The following is a 20,180-nucleotide window of genomic DNA, read 5'->3' as shown; positions in this document are numbered from 1 at the left end:
TTTCATACCCGTTTCATCCAGACTATGGTTGAAGGGGAGTTTAGTAATTTTTAGGTGCACCCTTATGAGGTTGCCAATTGCCTTCTTAAGCTTTTTGTCCCCACAAATTATCTTTGACTCTTTCAGTAAAATGTCAAGTCTGTTCAGGGATAATAATGCCGTGCAGTGAAGTCCATCCATCTTCAGTGTCCTCCTTATCCAAGCTCGTGTTGAAAGGGGCTGACTGAGGGTGATTGGCAGGTTACTTCCTGGACAGCCCGTCAGCTTATCGCACGGCCAACACACACAGACTGACAGTCACACCTACAGGCATTTTAGAGTCACCATTTAACCCCACACACACACACACACACACACACACACACACACACACACACACACACACACACACACACACACACACACACACACACACACACACACACACACACACACACACACACACACACACACACGTGTTTGTACAGTTTGGCCCGAACCTGAAATTTAACCTGGTTTTCCCGACTGAAGCAAGAATGCAAACCACCACATCATCATTGTGATGCAGCCGCCCTGTAAGGCATTACTCATTGGGGTTTTTTTTTTCCGCTTAAAGGTAACTCTTTTATAGCACTCGAGCAATAATAAGTTTTTACCATCTTCATTCATCGAATGTGGCATCTGTGTCGAAGTATGAACTTTACTACCTGGATGGTTTCGGTGAAGAAATAAGAGTTTAGTTTTCACTTCAAACTTGTGTCAGGTTTGGGGAAAAACTAAGGCGAACAACTCCATTTTGGAGCAATGTGCGTATGCAATCCATTCATTGCAACAAATGTAACTAATCTACTTGTTGGTTGTGAACGGTTGTGAAATAGGTTTTTACAGAAACTACTTTCAATCTTGAGATTGTTTCTGGAATTGTTGACTTAAAGATACTTTTGTTTCTTCCTTGCAACAGTGACACAGTAATTGTTTTTACATCCAGTTCACAGTTTTGTGACTGCAGACTGGTTATTTTCAATTAGTTGTATGCGTTCTGTTTCTTTCCTGTTTAGAACCCAGGGTCAGTGATTTTGGGATTCGGTGCCATTTTCACCGTGTCACTTTCCTCCCCGTGAAAACTTCAAAGGCTAACTGTAGCCTTCAACCTTAATTGGAAGTGTGTTTGGATTCTGCATAGCTGCACACCTACATGCACAGTGCTATCTCACAAGCAAACGTATTTAACAAAGGTTATGGATAAACTGAACTACTGGAGGAGCGAGAAAGGCAAGGAGTGAATAGGAATGAGCAAGACCTTGAATGTACTTCAGATGTAAGAAATGAAAACCCCGGTTCTCTGACTTGCTGCAAAAATCAAATACTTAACAGTGCGCTGTTTTCACATAAAGGAAATGGAGCATTTTACAACTTTTTAAAAACCGAATCGTGTGCAAGAGGCTCTTTCCCTCTCTCTGCTATTCATCCACTGTCTACCTTTCTTTCAGCAATGCACAGTCAGCCCTGAAATTTATGTTTAAGAGAGTATATTGCAGCCGTTTCTAATAAAATAAGGATGAAGAATCTTTTATTCACAGAACAGTCAGTGGCATTCAAATGTTTATTCCTGCTTAGTTCCAGAGTCCCTCATGGCCCCGACTATTATTTATGAATTAACTGCTAAAAATGCCTCAAAAATCCTTTTATCTCTCCACATGAGCACTATTAAAGTGGAGCAGCTGAATTTCGATAAGCAAAAGCTTGTGTCGAGGTTGTGAAAAGTAATATGTAGATATACACCGTTTATTCACAACAGAAAGGTCTGCTATCTGATGCTTGTCAGAAAGGCCACTAATGTGTGTTGGGAGCAAAGATTAAACTGTGTCCTTCAATTAGCATTATTGTTCATTTTCCACATAACTGAGCAGTCTCTGACTTTATAGCCGTGGCCTCCCATAGCACTACCCAGCCAAAACTGTGTTAGGATGGCTTAAGAAATATGACAAGCAGTTGAGATATATTTGAACTGAAATTTCCCACCATTGGGGGAAATTGTGTCCAAATATACAATGTATTATAAGGATATGAAGGAATAATGGAAAGTAAATTGATGAAAAATTATTCCGGTAAATAAAGAGTCAGCTTCAGTTGCAGTTCAAACGACTTTCCTCCTCATATATTCTGCAAAACCAATAGTATACCACAGTGTCAGCCTGATCTCCAAACAGTCTGAATCTTAGTCTGATCAATAATCTGATCTGAACAAAGTGTGATCGAGGGATGCTCAGCAGTGCAACCCATAAAACACAGCACAGAATTTGCAGCTAATATCTGGTCACCTGCGACCACAAAGGATATTAAGTGTTTTCTATAAGACAGGCATACCTGGGTCTGAGATCATGCAAATGCGCCGGTACAATAGTATATACAATATACAACAGTATATATGACCAGTTTTTACCCAGATTACCCATATGGAGTAATGATTCTGTTTGCTGTTTTTCCTCTAAAACTTGCTGGGTTTGTGTGTGTGTTGTGTAACAGCCTGGGTGCAGGTGCTAGAGTTGATCAAGGTCACTCTATCCAATACTTGTGGCGACAGCATGTCTTGCCACATTTTACAAGTGTCATTGTGACACTCTAAACTTGTACCTAAGGTTTATTTTTATTGGAAATTGTGTTGTGTTCAGCAGCACCTAGCACATAAAGAAAGATGGAAAGACAGACGCAGTGAAGAGTGTAGAAAAGGAAGTGAAAGAACAATTCAAACCCCAGAGGCAACATAATAAATTTGCAACTGTTCGTTACAAGGGGTGACTTGTTGAAACTTTAATAAATGTCTGTCCGACCCATCATTATATTGCTTTCTAAGACGACTCCTGACATGTCAGTTTAGCATTTAACTATTTCGTTGTTGTTGTTTTTTTTTTTCAAATATGTCACACAGTTTGGCTGAAGAGTGAGCTAGTGAATGAGCCTTGCAGGCTGGTTCTCATTGAAGGCCCCAGATAGACGGTGTTTCCGCTAAAAGGCCTTTGTTTCCCAGATACAAGGCACTAAGTGTGTGTGTGTGTGTGTGTGTGTGTGTGTGTGTGTGTGTGTGTGTGTGTGTGTGTGTGTGTGTGTGTGTGTGTGTGTGTGTGTGTGTGTGTGTGTGTGTGTGTGTGTGTGTGTGTGTGTGTGTGTGTGTGTGTGTGTGTGTGTGTCTTTCAATGTGCCTGCAGGGAGCCTGTGCACGTATCTGCATGCACGCTCCTGTCTGTCTGTCATTAGAGTTCAGTGAGTGGCCCACTGGGTGCAGACAATCCGGGCCTTTGTGTGCGCGTCCTGCTGCCATGTTCTGTACTGTACTGAATGTGCTCTGGGGAGTGAGGCGTGTGAAAATCCCTCCCATGCCCACCTAGACACTGTCAGCTGTGTGTCTGTGTGTACGTTTTCGTACGAGAAAGGCACAGTAAGAGAAAGAGTGTTTGTGTGTGTGTAGGTGTGTGTATCCCTGTGTGTGTAAGATGGGAAGCGGCGGGTGAAAGGGGACACTCCACGCCGAACAACCACTCTCTATGTTGGACAATATAGAGGGATCTTTTATTATTCTTTTATTTTATTAACTTGGGAACCTAATGACCTGGCGAATGACCGCTAGCTGAGGCGATGCACGACTGCCGGTGCCTGTCTCTCCCTGTCTCTTTGTCTGTGTGTCTCTCTACAATCTTTCATAATGCTTTTAAGTCTCAAAGCATCTGTCGGCCATTACCACAACAAGCGGTTTTACATGACGCACCCTGGAATGTTTATTTTGCCAATATTTTAATGAGTGTGATGATGGGCTGAGTGAAAAGCATGGCTATTATCAGTATCAAAGGTCTTTCACACTCTCCTGTTTTTAATTACGCTCTCTGATTTTGTGGCTATTCAAATCGAAGCTGTGTGATGGGAGGATGGCACCAGAGCCTGCAAGCTAATACCGTTAATAATGTGTAAATTGTTCAGTATTTAACAGTCATGCTCATAGAGATGCAACAAAACTAACATGGGCACCAATAAGCTGTCAATCAAATGGGGAAGAAGAAATATTCCGAAGACACAAGTAAAAACACTATGGGTGAACTGTGGCTGCACAGGCCTTTTAAGTAAAAATATTTTGGCTATATATATTTTTATGAGCTGCGACTAAATACCAGACACGTCTTTCCCAAGTTTTTTGACCTGACACCTCACAATTGTGGCATTGTGAGGTGTCAAGCATCTGGAAGTGAACATCTGGAAGTGACACATAAATGCTGATCATGAAAAAAATGTTCAGACTGAGATTTTACTCCAAAATCAGACGTTTGCAACATGTTTTACCCATGTACAAAGATTGCTTGTGTCAGGAATAGATGTTGCTTTCTTTCTTAAGGGTCAGACAATATGACTGAGCGACCTGTTTTCCTAAACACTCCCCTCCCTTGTGCTTCAATAAACTTTCTGTATTGCCTTCTGTGGTTATGTGTGCCTGATGCTGTGGATCATACAAACATTGTCGGTCTATAAATAGCAGTTCTGTCTTAAGTTAACGTGGAACGTATCCAAAGCAGAGGCCTGCGTATGAAAGGCAACAATTAATTACATAGGCAGAAGAGGGAAGTTTTTTCCAGGTTTCAGACCTAAAAGGGGTTTTTTTCTTCCTGTGTTCTGCCTTCCTGTTTCTCTCCCTGTGATTCATATCTGAATGGATCCCCCACATGGAGTCATCATCCTCCTTAGTAAGTCACTGGCGCTTGTGTTCAGTTGTGTTGTGCAGCATAGCATGTGAAGATCCGAGTGGCGGATGTGGGAACGGTACGCTCTGGTGGAAGCCTCGTCATGTCCCATTGTCTATAACCACAACACAGGATGTGGCAGCTCTGAGTTTGGGAGGTGGATGGACGGTGCGCGCACACACTCAAACACACACACACACACACACACACACACACACACACACACACACACACACACACACACACGCACAAATATTGAATAGGCACACGCACTCTGACTGGACAGACAGGACATAGGTGACCTCATGCATGTCAGACAAAACCGATAGGCAAAATATCTCTATTCCTATTCAGTCCACCACTGAGGATGTTATTTGTTTAGCCCCAACAGCTGCCTCCTGCTGCTCGCTGTAAATGTCAAGCCTCATCATGACTGACAGAGAATTTGCTGCACAATTTAGCTGAGCAGGGTGCTCTGGTGTGTTTAATGCTTCGGATAAAGGTGCTGTGGGCTTAGTTTGGCAAGTTTGGTATATCTCTTTCTTTTACGACACTCTTATTGTCTTCTGCATTTCCAAACTAATGTAACTAAGATATATGCCTCGTTTCCCTTTCTAATATATGTGAGGTTCCAAGCTGCCTCTCCTCTCCTCATCCTTCTATCCTTCCATCCTCCCATCTGTCGACCCTCCCTCTCTTCGGGTATTTGTTTGTCTTTGTGGCCGAGCCTTCTCAGAGTTTGTAGACATATGCCCCGTTCTCTCTCTAATTGGTTCTCTGTATTCTTGTGGGGATGCAAAGAGACTTTGGGAGACTGCAGGCAAAGCTGACTCTTAATAAATGTCAGTCCACAGCGGAGCTACGGATAGACAGCTCACTGATGGGCTGCTTATAAGAAGGCGTCACCTAATGAAGGGAGAGACGGGAGCCGGGGTGAAGGTACAAAGATAAAGAAAAGAAATACATCAAATAAAAGGGGCTGGCTCTTGAGTTGGACGAAGATACAAAAGATACAGAGTATCTGTCTTTCCTACTGGAAGACAGATCCTCAGCAAGACCTCATGTTATTTCATCCTGAGAGACGTGATCGTAGAACAACATGGTGTGTGACAGGAGTGAGGTCACAGAGAAGTAGCAATGCACGCATGCAAACTTGATTTGTATCTGCGTTAATGCAGCAGATGGGATTTGCAGATATAAATTCGTCGGCAGTTCCTACTGGGTATGTGAAAGTCAGAACTCATACCACTTGTTTGTCTGTCCTCAACCATCACATTTATTGATGTGTACGATTTGTTAAAACAGCTAAATGATGCATAAAGTGAGAAATGCTTGAGGGTATTTGTTGTATGAATGTAAACGTCCCCAAAATCAGCAGTCCGCTGACATTTGTCTTGGATCATTGTAATATTATCGACTATTATTGTGTTGATGGCGGTAAAAATATCCTGTTTATGATCCATTGTTGTGAAACAATGTTTGTGTCCATGTACACACAAAGCAAACTTTTTTCATTCTCCTGTATGTGTGTTACTCTCTTGACTGTGTTCCCCGCTTCAACATTTATGTGTGTTTGATATTTGCGTTATCAGTGGGTGGCCTTCGGGACTCACACATGCATAGCATAAAACCGATGTGTCCATGAGTGTCTTCGACTCACAACAAAGGAAGAAGGCCGAGCTCGTTTGCTTTGCCTGCCTTGTTTTTCTTAAGCCTGTTGTCTAAGTTCCCACAGTCTCCCCTGCTGTAGCAGTGCACACTTCACTCTTTAGTTATTCCCTGTGGGTATTTTTTTTTTTTAAAGTGCAGATGGAATAAAATCTTGATGAAAAGAAGAACAAGCAAAGGAAAGCATGTAAAGAGGAATGAAGTGTTGTGTTATACGGAATGTTCAGGGCCAGTTCATCACCAGGTGTTGAACCAAGTTAAAGAAATGAGTCTGAGTGACATCTGGCCCCTATACACATCTTTAGGAGGCCCCCCTCTCCATCGTGTCATCGGCATTGTACGTCATAAATCACAGAGGTTTGGAAAATAACTTTGCTTCCCTCTCCTTTCCTCTCCTTCCCCTCTATCCGTTTGTGCTCATTTCTGTTATAAATACCAGAAGTGATTGACAGTTTCTAGTGTTTGGCTGTGACAGCTCTTATTTGTTGCAGTCGACAGGCTTTTAGTGAATGGCTGACATTTTGAGGTTCTGTGTCTGTCAGTGTGCAATCGCTACAGGGCAGGGTTTGAGTGGATACCATTGCATGGTGCCCCCCCCCCCCCCCCCCCCCCCCCCCCCCCCCCCCCCCCCCCCCCCCAGCAGCATGTATGCACCGAGCATATGTGGCTGTTGTTTTGAGTAACTGTGGCCTCGAAGGGTCATGGGAAGATTAAACATAGAAGAGTTTGGAACTGCTTATTTTCGAAGTGTAATGTGCCACTGAAGAACATCAAACAGATGTTTGTTACGGCTCACTGGAACCCTGGAGTTGGCTGTAAAGCCACTGGTAGCCGCAGTGGATATTTTGCCTCTCGTCCGTTGATCCTCTTGGTCTAACTCAAGGTCGCAGATAAGTTACGTAAAATATATATTTGTATAGCGACATAGAATACTGTACAAAAACATTTTGCGCTGAAGGACTTTTCGCAACTACAACTACTAGACCATTTATGATGTATATAGAATTCAGAACCCAGCAGAAAACAGGGGAATGCTGCATCTATTCGACATCGTGGTGTCCCTCAGGGCTTCTGCAGTAAGACCATTCAGTCGCAGAGAAGATTCACCAGCTTGTCACACATTTTTATCACGGGTGTCTCGGTGCTCTCAAAAACACATAGTGATGTTGAAGAAGTGCCGGGTATTGAAAGTTGAACTTTTCTTTACAAAAGGAGCAAACTCAAAAGGTATTCAGATGGCTTCAGAAAGATTAGAACTATGAAAGGGTCAACAAGCTGATGAAGCACTCACATCTTCAAACATTTGAATACCATGACAGGTTTCTGAACAACGGCTGAGAGTTTCGAGGTCCTACATGAAATAATAAGAATTAAAAAAAGAAATCTTTCGAGTTTTGTTAGCAAACCAAAACGTTACATTTTTGTGAAAGAATCACTTTCTTTGGATTGAATAACTCCCTTATAATGCACTTTGTCCTGTCTGAGCATGTGCAAAGCGTTCTAGAAATGAACAAAACAAAGTCTGTCTGGTCACATGGTCTTCATCAGGAGATGGAGTGTTCGGAGGCTAAAGGGAAGTTTATGGAAAGAATTATTATTGTTATTGAACGAATGACAACAAAGTGAAGCGGCAACAAAACAGCTGAGTCAAACTGCCAAGAAGCAGGCGGCAGCAGACACATTTGTTAAAAGTAAGCCCTCGTTCATTCAGTGCTGCTAATTCATGACAAGCCCTGTGAATAAATGCAGATTCTAATGTTATTTACAATCGGGCATCTTTCATGACGCTATCAGGAGGTTTAACAAGAAGACAGTCCCACATACTTTTACCTCAAATGCATTTTTTTTTGTAATGAATCCCACTTATGTACAGAGTGAAGACGTAAACCCCACAATTATGAGCCCAGACTGTAATTAGGTTGTTTTTTAAAGAATGTATTATTATTACAATTATGAAATAATAGTTTTGCTTGAACTGATCTTTTGAGTTATGTTTTAATCCATAAAGCTCCTGAGTAGTTTATTTTATTCAATCATCTGCAGCTAAACTTCTGAGTGTACTCACTGTTTACTCTCTGTTTACCCTGAAGTCTAATCTAAATACCTGTGCTGTGTAACGAATGAAAACACTGGTATCTAAAAGAGGGCTAAAAGAAAACCCCGCTGCATTTTCCATGGGCTGTGACATTTTCAAACTTCTACAGATCAATAAAATACTGCGAGAGTCTCATTCTCCTCTTGTTTGGAAAACGTAGTCAGAAAACTGATTTTACTATTTCAGTAAGTAGAATTTTGTTCACTTAGTGTTCCATAATGAGTAGAAAGCAATTATTCACCTCCGCCTAATGTTTTAGCAAATGTGCTTTTTTTTTTTTTTTTTTTTTTGTGTTCTTGGTTTGACCTTTGACCGTCTTCCGGTTCCTCACCACAGTTGTCCTCCTCCGTAGTGAGTCAGGCGGTCTGAGCTGGCAGACGTCAGCAGTGTTGATGAAGCAGGGACAGGTGGACATAAAGACTCACAACATAAAAGAGGAGGCAATGCACCTGCAGTAATGAAGCAAACAACAAAAATCCTTATTGAGACATAAAAAAGAGAGCTGCGTTTTGACAGCACAGCTGCTTTTGTTTGAGTAGTTGTTCCACTGACAGACAGCGATGTAGCTGAAAAAAACACATAAACACATAGATCCTCAAGCACGCTAAAACACTCTCCTGCAAGCTAAAGGAACCCACACTTGCCTCAAGAAGTTGTTCTTTTTACACTGATGTTTTAGATGTGTTGTCTTTCGTAGTTATTCATATCTTGCAAAAATATTCAAGTCATATAAACCTTTAGGAATACTCCACCTCATATTTTTTATTTTATTTTTTTTGTTGAATAGGAATATTACTGGGTGCAATCTGCCAGTCGATCTCACGCAATCATTTTCTGGTACACGCTGCCCAGTGTCTTCATGCGACGGTGTTGTTTGTGCTATCAACTGCATGCATGCCCAGCAAAAGACAAAGATGTCCTCCTTCAGTATCCCTCACCAATCAGCCTTCAGCGAGATGACAGACTGCAGCTCAGACAGCCAGGGAAGCTTGTGAATGTTGGATGGCACGAAGAATGAGGGAAGCATTGGGCAGACAGGTTGGCAGACATGCACGTATTGTAAGCTGACTGACAAACTGGAGGGCACAGAGTTGTTGCTGTAAGCTGGCATACTGCAAGGAGCGAGAGAGAGAGCGGGGTAGTCAAGCATGCAGAGGGAGTTGTTAAACCAGACTGAAAGATAGGGCAACGGTCATCCGGGCAATAGATATGTATATAAGTGGCATAAAGCAAGGTCACAGTGTGCTGCATCTTGTTTTTGTATTTGATTATCGGATCTTGGTTTGGTGAAACCAAAAATTGAAAAAGCAACCAGGAAAAGAGGGGGTGTATTTTTGAGAGTATTGAGTTGCCAAAAATCCTACAGCTCAGCCTCCTGTGCAAGTCTACTCTGGGTTTTTTTTTTTTTTTTTGTATTTTTGTCTTTCACTGTCAAGTAATCTCTCAGTCAGCGAGCAAGTAGCCCTCAATGTGCTCCACAAACTGTCAAAGAGACATGTGGTGCAGCAAAGTCACAGGGGACCCATAATGCGGCGGATCCTCTTTCCACAGAGCACCTTGGCCGGTGAAATGACACGAACCCTTTCTTTTTGATGTCGACTCAAGGCCGGTCCGGAGTCACCCTGACAGAATCACAGCGGTTTGGATTCTGGACGTAGGTTTTCACACATGTGTACTGCCAATTTCATTTATATTAATTAAAAATCTTTTGGGGTGGTGACAGCCCTGAACTGGAGAGCATTTTCACCTTTTTGGAAGCAGCACTAATTATAGGGGCATAAATCTGTTTTTAATTTAAAATGATCTTGACTGTCAAAGTCAGTGGATTCACAGATGTGTCGTTTCTGACACCAAATGGGGACATCGTCATAATCTTTCCAAAAAAAGGCATTTTGTGTGATCCCTGGTAGAGTAGAATGCATCTGTTTTTATGTCTCCTTTTTCAATTCCTTGCACGTCATTTTTTAAAGTTATTGTCAAGTTGTTATTATTAGCACTTTGTTATTGTTTTGTCATTTTCTGTCTACCTGGGATGTTTCAATTAAGAGACTACAACAAATGGAATATGAAAAGATAATCCCTGCAGATGGGGACGCAGTGGTCATGGTGAGTACCCGGGCGCTTTCCGGTAGCCCGGTGTTTCGTTTTTTTTTTTTTTTTATAATTAACATGACGCGAGCTGCTCATCAACAAGCTGACCAGGTGTAAAAGAACAAGCAGGATCCAGTTGAACAGACTCTCAGTAAAGGTAATGAGGCATAACGCTCGCTGTCGGCACAGTAATCTCATCATTACATCCATTCCATACGTTGTACCCTGCCTAAGCGCCCTCGCCCTTAGTTAGCTGGGATCGACTCAAGTGCCCTGCGACCCAGAGCTGGGGCGAAGAGGTAAAGAGCAAAGATGAATGATATAGTAGCAATAGGAAATGAGGAATCATTTCGTCAAACATTGAAGAGAATACATTTCAGGTAGTAAATTCTTTTTTTATATAAAAATCTATATTTGCCTGCATGGGCTCATGGCACCACATAAGGTCGCAGTATATAGAGCTCCATGTAATTAGACACGTGGGGATTCTGCTGCCTGACGGCCAAGTATGGCTCTTTGGCTGTCACTAAGTGGTCTGTGCCAAGTCAGTGAGAAATTATGAATGAATAAAAATCGCTGTACAGGTTTTGTTATTCAGTAAAAGCTCATCATTAAAAGATTGATTGGAATCTGACTGTAGTGTTCTAACAGGGCATGAGCATGAAAGTATGTGTACTTGAGTCAAAGTTGAAGCTATGCACAGGAATTCGTATGGCTGTGGCTTAGTTGGTTGAGCAGACCGTTTTCCAGTGGTGAGGTTTAGAGTTCAGTCCTCCCATCTCGCCCTGACCAACGCCAAAATCTCCTGAAACTCATAATTGATCCCAATGGAACTGAAGCATTAGTGTGAGTGACTGTGAATAACAAAGTAAAGCACTTTGGGACCACTGAAGTAGTAAAGCATTGTATAAGTGCATCTATGCATATTCTCATTCGTCTCGGTAGGAGGCATCTCAATGCAAATTGAATTAGTTTAACTGGACTTGGAGATACGGGTGCTTCATCAGTTTAGGACGTTAACTCGTCTCGGCTGACTAGATGAAGTCAGTGGGGGGAAGCTCAGGTACTGAAACGGTTTGGAAGTGTCAACCAGGCTGTCCTATGCTAATTGACTAAGGCTTCTACGTTGACTCTTTCTGTATGGATTGGCCAAAGCACCCAGGGTGTGGCTTGTTGATACTATTGTGTTCTAATGACTTTCAACGTGGTCATCGGAGTCAGATGAGGTCAAATGGGGCTCAAATGACATCATCTGTGATTGACCATGACTTATTGAAGCGGGATTTTTTTTAAATCAAATTTGTTTGACAGAGAACAAAGTACAATCTTATAAATGAGGGACGGATTGTGGCATAAACCTCCTGTTTCTCCACTTTCAAGTCGTTGGCTTCGTTTTCCCCTCTCTCAAACCCACCTGTCTTCCCCATCCAAAGTTTGTACGTTGCTATCTTCAAAAGACTATTCCTTGAGATGTGAATATTCGTCTCAATCCACATCTATCTGAGGGATTAGTTCTTCTGTGTTGAGCCCTACCTTTGTGTAATGGTTGTTTGGGTTCACCCATATTCAGACAATTACCCTGCTGGCTGCATCTTCTGTTATACTCCAAATTGCTGTTCTCAGAATATGGTGTGCAGCTCTAGGAATGTGACACCGGGATGTGATGTTTGTTGATCCGCTTCAATTCCTCAGATGTTACCCAACACGTGCTGTTGCATTTGTTTTCTCCTCCCTCCTCACCGCCCCCCCGTGTCGTTCCTCTTTCTTGAGCATTCTGTTCTTTTTCTCGACGTCCAGCTGAGGTTACAAAGTATTTCCCTGACGTGTTTGTGTTTCCTTTGTGAGTTTGAGTACCGGTAGGTCTTTTATCAGCCGTGTGTCGCCGTGCTCATGATACTGCTGTCCTGGATGGAGACGTTAGATGAGGAAGTCTCGGCATTGGTCAGGATTGCTGACATCTTGAGCCACAGCTGTTCGGCTGAGGATTCATTTAGGTAGTATTTCTTTATAATTAATTAAGTCGCTGCGATGAGCTATAAGTTAAGTAATGGTATAATTAATTATGTCACCATTAAGTAAGATTGAATCCCAAACAGAACTTCATTTAAAGTGGCTCTTGGATCAGACACCATGGTTACAAGCGACTGCCACCCTTGCTTTTGACTCGGTGATTGAAGAAAGTGCCAACAATTTCTCATCTGTGGGACGAACAAAGGTTTATCTCATCTAATTAAAATAACATTGAGGATGCTTTTTAATTCTTTATAAAGAAACGGGACAGCCAATCTAAATGGCACTGTGTGCACACACACTTCAGGAGCTGTAAAGGTTTTCTTCAGGACACACTGTCTTTCAAACAAACACAACACATACTGTAGAAGAGTGATTGGCACGCCATCTTGTTTCACTTTATATCTGTCTGGCGTTGACTTTGCTGTGCATGTTCTAAACTATCTTCAATCGTCAGATGGCTTTAAAAAGTAATTTCCTGTTCCGTCTTTGAAGGCATACACAACTTTGGCGTACTTATAATACATTTGCTTCCTTTGGAATAAACCTATATTTTTCCGTCCACAACTTTATTTGATTGATGTTCTGAAAAGGTTCAAGTTGTTTGTTGTTCTAAATTCTGGCGACCGGTCGTCCTCTTTGCCCTGGTCATGCCTGCTTTTAACGTCCTGTCTGGAACATTCAGGAGGGCTCCATAAATCGATGAAAATGTCCACCTTATGTTGTTTTTCAAGGTGCTTTGACGCTCTGTACAAAATATAATCCTGCTTTGTTTGGTGTGACGCAAACCCCGAGAGGCTGTACTGTCGATGGCTTGACTGTCCTCACAGACAGCGGGAGCCCACAGATCTGCCAACAAAATGTTTTTTTTAACATTATTACATTCAAGAAACAATTATTTATATTGTTAAAGGCATTTTCTTTTTAAGGACAGAAAATAAATTCCCATGTTTTATTCATGTGTCTTTGAAAATATCATTTTGTTGTTGTATTTTGATTTTCTCTGCAGAAGACTTATCAATTTATTCCTGAGATTTTTAAAAGTTTATTTTGTACTGTTGATTGTTGAAGAGAGATTTTTTTAATTTTTTTTATTTTTTGCATTGAAAAGCTTGTTAAATAACCTTGTAGCCAGTCTAAGTCTCTTTTTTGGGGGGAAAATCTAAATCTGGCCACTGTGCTACAAAAAAGCTCCTAACATCTTCACAATGTCTGAGTTTTCTTTGTCTTAAGCGACTTTCTGTCCCTGAGTGTTTTCACTTGGCGCTTCCCTTTGCCTCTCACTGAGAAGCTCATTCGTTCCCTCTCCTCCTTTTATGTCTCAATTCTTTGTCGTCTTTAGAGTTTTGGTTCTCTCATTTTCAGCTGCCCCTTTTTCAATTTTATTATTTAAAAGTTACCAAAGAAATCACTCTCTGTCAAGTTATGAGCACAAAATTAAGTATTTTGCATCGAAGCTCCACTTTACTGCAGTGAGTCCAGTAATGGATGAAGAGTGCCTCCACACAGCCCCCATTCGTCGGGACTCCTTCTACAAGCTTTATGTCACTGCTGTCCTATAGAAATGTATATAACTAATTCCAGTTACTACTTGAGGTAAAAGCGCTGCTCGAAAACCAAACCTTTAAAAGTTGAATTTTATGAATTGCCCTTTTTAACTTTTCAATGAAGAAATCCCGTCTATGTGTTGCCACATCAGTTGTTTTCAACAAAGGTTCTGCAGGAACAAGACCAAAGTCACGCTGCAGTCACGCCTCTGACTCTGTCAGGTTGCGAAAAAGAAAACAGATCTGTGAGACAGATGAAATCAAATATTTTACCCGACGATGACACGAGATCGCGAGTAAGAGGGACCAACAGAGTTCACTCAATATCTACCTCACGAAGCAGCCAAAGAGTGTCGAGGAGTTCTCACTCAGTGACAGATGTCAGTCTTCTGTTGACACAAGAGAGAGAAAATATCAAAACTGGTGCGAGCCCATTTTGATATTTCGCTCAATGAAACTTTTATGTGCTTATTTCATTAGATTAAAAAGTCAGGCGAACACTGCGGAAGTGGGATGCGTCCTCTGGGTTCATTAAATATATGTGCCAAACTCTAATCCATCTAATTCCAGCTCAAGTGTTTGACTCCTTTTTGGATCACGTAGAAGGAAAAGGAAACTTGGTCGCACTGGATCATCCGTCAATCCGTCCTCTGGATCGTGTCGTCCAACTTAAAGTCGCAAGGGGGTTTTATCTGATGCCAGCTGACTAGATACCCCTAAACAACTACAGGCAATTTAAAGTCACAATTTATCTCAAATATATGTTTTTGAACTATAGGAAACCGGACCCAGACAAAACCTCCGTGCAAAGTCAATACCGACTTGGCGATATAGCGATTAACATTAGTACAGTAATGCTTCATTTAAGGTAGAATCTTCGTGTCACAGAGAGCAGGAGCCGATACCAGCTGAGTAAAGCGGGATACACCCAGGAAAAGTCACAGTAAAAGACGAACACAGAGAGAAGGAGTCGTATAGTAACCACAAAAGCATGTTTTTGGACTGCATGGAAACACCCACTGTGAATAAAACTTTTAGTGTTAGCACTCCAGAAATGTCCTCAATAGTCTTTGACAGAAAGGCTATGATGAATGTATAATCAGTTTTAATAATTTTACTTTGATTTATTTCTGTTTCTTGTTTTAAATTAATTTAATTAACATTAGGAATAATTGAAACCCTGTTGTCTGTTTTTTTTTTTTTTTGTCCGTCAGATTTTCCTATTTGGTGAGTTTTACTCTTTCAGACATATTGTTTCTATTAGTGCCTGAAATGAATGCTATAGGTGTTAAAATGATTTTGCTTCAGGTGTCCGCAGGCATCACCATTCTGCTGTCCTCATGTTAAGTTAGTGTGTAATCCCTGAAGAGCATCCGCTCCCAGACTTTCTTGTCTCATCAAGGGAATTGTTCAAGTTAACATTGTCGAAAGCCATTAAGGGTGTGCTGAGAGCTGCTACGGGACATTTAGTCCCACATTTCAGTGGCTATTGAAGAAAAAACATGGAGAACTTTTCTGGATTTCTTCACTTTTTTCCTTTTGTTTGTTGATTCTGACACATGCGTTGGGCATCCCTCAGTGTGTAGCCTATATAACAACATTGTAATTCAGCATGTCGTGCATATGGTGCGGCACATCCAAGTGAATTTGTGATCAACTGGTTAATGTGGTGCTCTGTATCTTGGCACGGAGACTGACAACACATCTATGTTTATGTGTGCGTTCTGCTTGTGTGATGATGAGGAGGACGATGCATCTTATCCCCATTAGTGTTAGCCTAGATCTGTCAGAGCTTTGTTGGGTTACTGCCTGGCGATATCTGAACCCCGAGGAACAATGTGATAATGTGATGGGCCGCACGCACGCACGCACGCACACACACACACACACACACACACACACACGCACATGCACACACACGCACACACACAAAGCACTTCCTTGAAGAGCATTTCAGAAAATACTGTCAATCTCGCACTCGCGTAAGCACCAACACACATGAGCACACTTTCATCTGTAACCCCGGTGTAACAGAGAGGAAGAGCTGCAGTCTGATTGTCGTCTTCAACTTTTCTGGTTTGGGAGTTTTGATCGACATCACTTTCCACACGCTCACGCTGCATTGTGGTTGCACTGTGTCTCACCTCCGTCAGATAATAATAGAGACAACTCGGCTGCTCGACAAACGTTCATTCCCGTTCTTCCCGGTAGGTTCCAGGGGGTATCGTGACCCAAACAAACTGAAGACTATTACCCGAAATGAATCACCACGCAGCGCTCATTTTTCCTCATTATAGCTTTTGCTACACTTGAGATCAATATAAAAAGACTCGTGTCAACTGAGACACAGACGAGTGCTGCTGGAGGCACACACGACGTTCAACACATTAAATGTGAATATTTTTTATTTGATACCAGATCATTTCCTTGTTTCCTCTGAGCAATAGCCGCCCTGTCGAGCTACGTTCATGCTATTTAAATTTTTTTTTTTTTTTTATCGTATCTCACTCAGCAATGACTTAAATAGTTGTCTGGTCACCTGTTGTGACGTCCTTTGCTGCGCTGCCTCCACTATAAGCTCAATCCAAGGCCGTCCCACTTTTCCCCTTTGTTGTGGAGTCGCTTCGCAGTGGGAGGATTCTGTAACGAGATAACAGCTCTCCGTGCTTTCTGTTAAGAACTTTTAACATGGCTCTTAATGAATGTCTCTGTCATTAATTTGCCATGACACATGGCCTCCCTCCACCCACCCAATCAGCCAGCCAACCAAGCAGTGCGCTTCAAGCCCCCCTGAGCTTCGCCGAGTCCCGAAGCGCCAAACTGCAGGGAGGAGGGCTGCAGCCGAGCGCACAATCAGAGAAATCTCAGGGAGAGGTGGAGTTTTCTGCCTTCAGCAAGTGTTTCTGTCTTTTATTTGTTTGTTGGTTTTTTTTGTCTCTCTTTCGTCATTTATTATTCCTTTGTCCCGCCTCCTCAGTGGTACAAGGAGTTCAGTACTATTATCAGCATTCAGGAGAACAACACTGAGTGCCCTTCCCATTCTCTGCTACCCAGAAACCATTTTATGTATTATAGCTATTTTCCCATTGATGGCCGATGATAAAGTGGTGCGCCATTACACTCACGGCTCGATTATTGTTCAGTCTCGGTGTCCAATGGGGCGATGATGAAGATGATAGTGATGGCTGTCCTTAGTCTTTCGTGTTTGCCTCTGAAGACTGACTTCCCTCGATAGTTTGTCAAACTTGTGTCTCTCGTAAAAAGGAATGAGACACATAATAAAAATATGATGCGCGAGTAGGTTGTCATTCAAGAATTTACTTGATGAGCGAAAAAGACACAAATGCAACAAACTTGTTGGTAAAATTTGAATTACAGATTGCTTCTCCATTAAACATGAAATATATTGTCCTTAGTAGTGTTTTTTTTTTTATTAAATCAGAATTAATTCAATCACAGTATTTGACACAAGTAAACATTTTTCAGTTCAGACTCATTTTGGAAGGTAAATACATCTCTAGATCTATAAATCTAATAAATCTTTGTTTCATTAATAGATGAATAAAAACATAATGTCAAATGATAGAGCCATTATGCTGTCTGTGTGTCCATCAGCTGTACTTTTATTCACATGCCAGTGTCTGTCCTGCTTTCATAATACAGTTCAACATTTTTTTCTCAAACTCAACATGTAGTTCCTCTCACCCCAAAATGTATCTGATTAAATTTTAGTGGTCAAAAGTTGTCTTGCAGTCCCTCTTCTCGTCCTCTGTCAGGATATGTTTAACATAAAGAAATCAATAACGTGAACTCTATCCGGTTGCTGTTACACCTAAAAGACTGTAGCTCTGCTTCAGCAGATAACCGGCAAATAGTTTTGCTTTGTAAAGACAGTTTAACCTCGTACTTATTGTCACACACACTAGTTTACTGCTAGACTCCACATTTAGTTGAGGTGTTTCACCTCTTACGTATCCAGTATGTTTGTTCATTCTAGCTAATGGGAAACATCCCTTCCTTCACAGATTACACATCTTCACATACCTCAGTCCTTCAGACCTTTGAAGACTCGCACATGTGTTTTGATGTGATAATGTTCTCTGGTCTCATACCCAGTTACATAAAGATTCAATTGTTGCTGCCAAACTTCAACTTTTTAAAAGTGAGCCAGCGGAGGAACTGATGGTTTTTCCTTTCTTCAGGTTGGTGGACAGTGATTTTTCCTCGACTTATTTTTAAACACTCTGATGGATCAAACTTTGTGGATAGTGCATCGTGGCCAGAGAGAAGTAATAATTAATGAAGGTTTTTCGAGAAAGCACTAGAAGTCTCAGTGAATACTTTTACGCGTATGCTCTTATTGCTGCTTCCCCCCCCTATGTCCTGTCGTGTTTGTATATTCCTGAACTTGGTTCGCACATTGGTTGTTTGCTCTCCCTAACTCTGTCTTGCTTTTTCCTCTCGTTCTTCAGGTCCAGGAAAATGTCTTTGTCGAGTTTAACCACCAGGAGCTGCTTGACTTCTACAACAAGGTCTGTTTTTGTGTATCGTTAGTGTAATCTCGATGCACGCCGTGTCCTTTTCCCAACTGAGACACTTTGGCCCAACAAAATCCATCTGCCAAACTGTCGTCTTCATACATTGACACATTGTGTTGGCTTCTTCTCCACTTTCTCTTTTGCTAACAATTGTTCCGTCTTTGTTTATGTGTTTGTGTGTGTTGTGTGTGTGTGTGTGTGTGTGTGTGTGTGTGTGTGTGTGTGTGTGTGTGTGTGTGTGTGTGTGTGTGTGTGCGCCTCAGTTGTTTAGTGCTGTATCTTTTTCCAACTCTCAACATTTTGTTTTCTTTATTTCAGCTTGAAACCGTGCAAGGACAGTTGGACTCCCTAACTTGATGCCTGGCGGTTTTTGTGTGTACACAGACACACACACCACACACGCATACGTTGTTTGAAAGCTGGAAACTCTTCTTTCGTTCTTGTGCTGACTCATTAAAGTGTCAAGTTTGAAGGGATTTTTTGCTTTTTCTCTTTTGAGCTCCACTGAATCCAGGTTTGCACTTGTTACTGAGAGTTTGTTGTCAGGATCCTGGTCGTGTTAAATTTCAAACCGTGAGAAATCATTGTCTACGTTGTCAATGATAATTGTGTTTAATTTCTAGATTACGTTTTCTCACTCATAGATGATAAAAATGTGCCTGAAGTCAATTTCTTTAAAGTCTCATTTGTACCAATAGACAAAGAAAATGTGGGAGAATAAATGCCAAAATGTTATGTGATTTGAAACAGATTAATTTTGTAACATGGACACTGAGTTGCTGCCCATGGAATTCTAATAAAATCTGAAGTCGAAGTGAAATCCATCCAAGCTGTTGTTTTGTTGTGATGCCTCATTTTATTCTCATTAGGACCAACCTGGACTTCTGGTTCAACAGATGGGAGATCTGGGATGCACAACCAACCTCTGGTGTGTGTTTGTATTCATATACCTGTGTGTCTATATGCAGCTGAGCAGGATTGTCCTTGTTCATGCTCTTAAATGTGTGTTTTTTAAGAAAGCCTCATTAGGAGCTCCTCGTGGTACCTTTTACTCTGTGGTGACCTCATCAATATTTGCTCGTGTCCCTTAAACACAGTGGAACTGATGCTTGGTAAGGCCGTATAACAAGCCTGACCTCAGAGAGGGGCTCAGTAACAGGCTTTCTGTGGCGCTTGATGACGAAACATTGATCAGATTCAAGTGTGTCGAAGAACAGACACACCTATAACATGCAGGGCGAGGACTCTGTGCTACTGCTTTCAAACCCTCTAATGTGATTCCACCTTCTAAAGGTCATATAAGATTTACTGGGAGGGATGAGATGAGAGCATCCACTTCTGCTTCTGCTTCTCCTTTTTCTTTAAACCATGGGCTGGATAAAAGATAGTTCCCCTGTATAGCAATTAAAGATGCCTCCCCAGCAGACCAGACAAACCAACAAAGTAGAAGTCAACTAGAGCTGCTACATTTCTCAGGTCAAGAGTGAAACTGATTGTAGTAGTAATTTTTGTTTGAATCCTAGGGCAC

The 20,180-nt window shown here is 41.7% G+C and overlaps 1 protein-coding gene across 2 annotated transcripts in view; it reads left to right on the top strand.

Annotated features, from left to right (window-relative positions):
* Positions 1 to 19,487, top strand: part of commd10 (COMM domain containing 10) — a 59,176-nt gene extending 39,689 nt beyond the window's left edge. The window contains exons 6-7 of one of the 2 annotated variants that reach the window (XM_080468033.1): positions 18,587 to 18,646; positions 18,971 to 19,487. In XM_080468033.1, the coding sequence (XP_080324159.1) occupies positions 18,587 to 18,646; positions 18,971 to 19,009 (99 nt within the window). In that variant the 3' untranslated portion in view covers positions 19,010 to 19,487. The remainder of the gene's footprint in view (positions 1 to 18,586; positions 18,647 to 18,970) is intronic. The other variant, XM_080468034.1, reaches the window with a different exon arrangement.
* Positions 19,488 to 20,180: the final 693 nt, after the last annotated feature.

The sequence above is a fragment of the Lipophrys pholis genome (genome assembly GCF_963383615.2).
Source record: "Lipophrys pholis genome assembly, chromosome: 7".
Lineage (NCBI taxonomy): Eukaryota > Metazoa > Chordata > Actinopteri > Blenniiformes > Blenniidae > Lipophrys > Lipophrys pholis.
The sequence above is the reverse complement of the archived record's forward strand: the minus strand, read 5'-3'. Positions and strand labels throughout refer to the sequence as shown.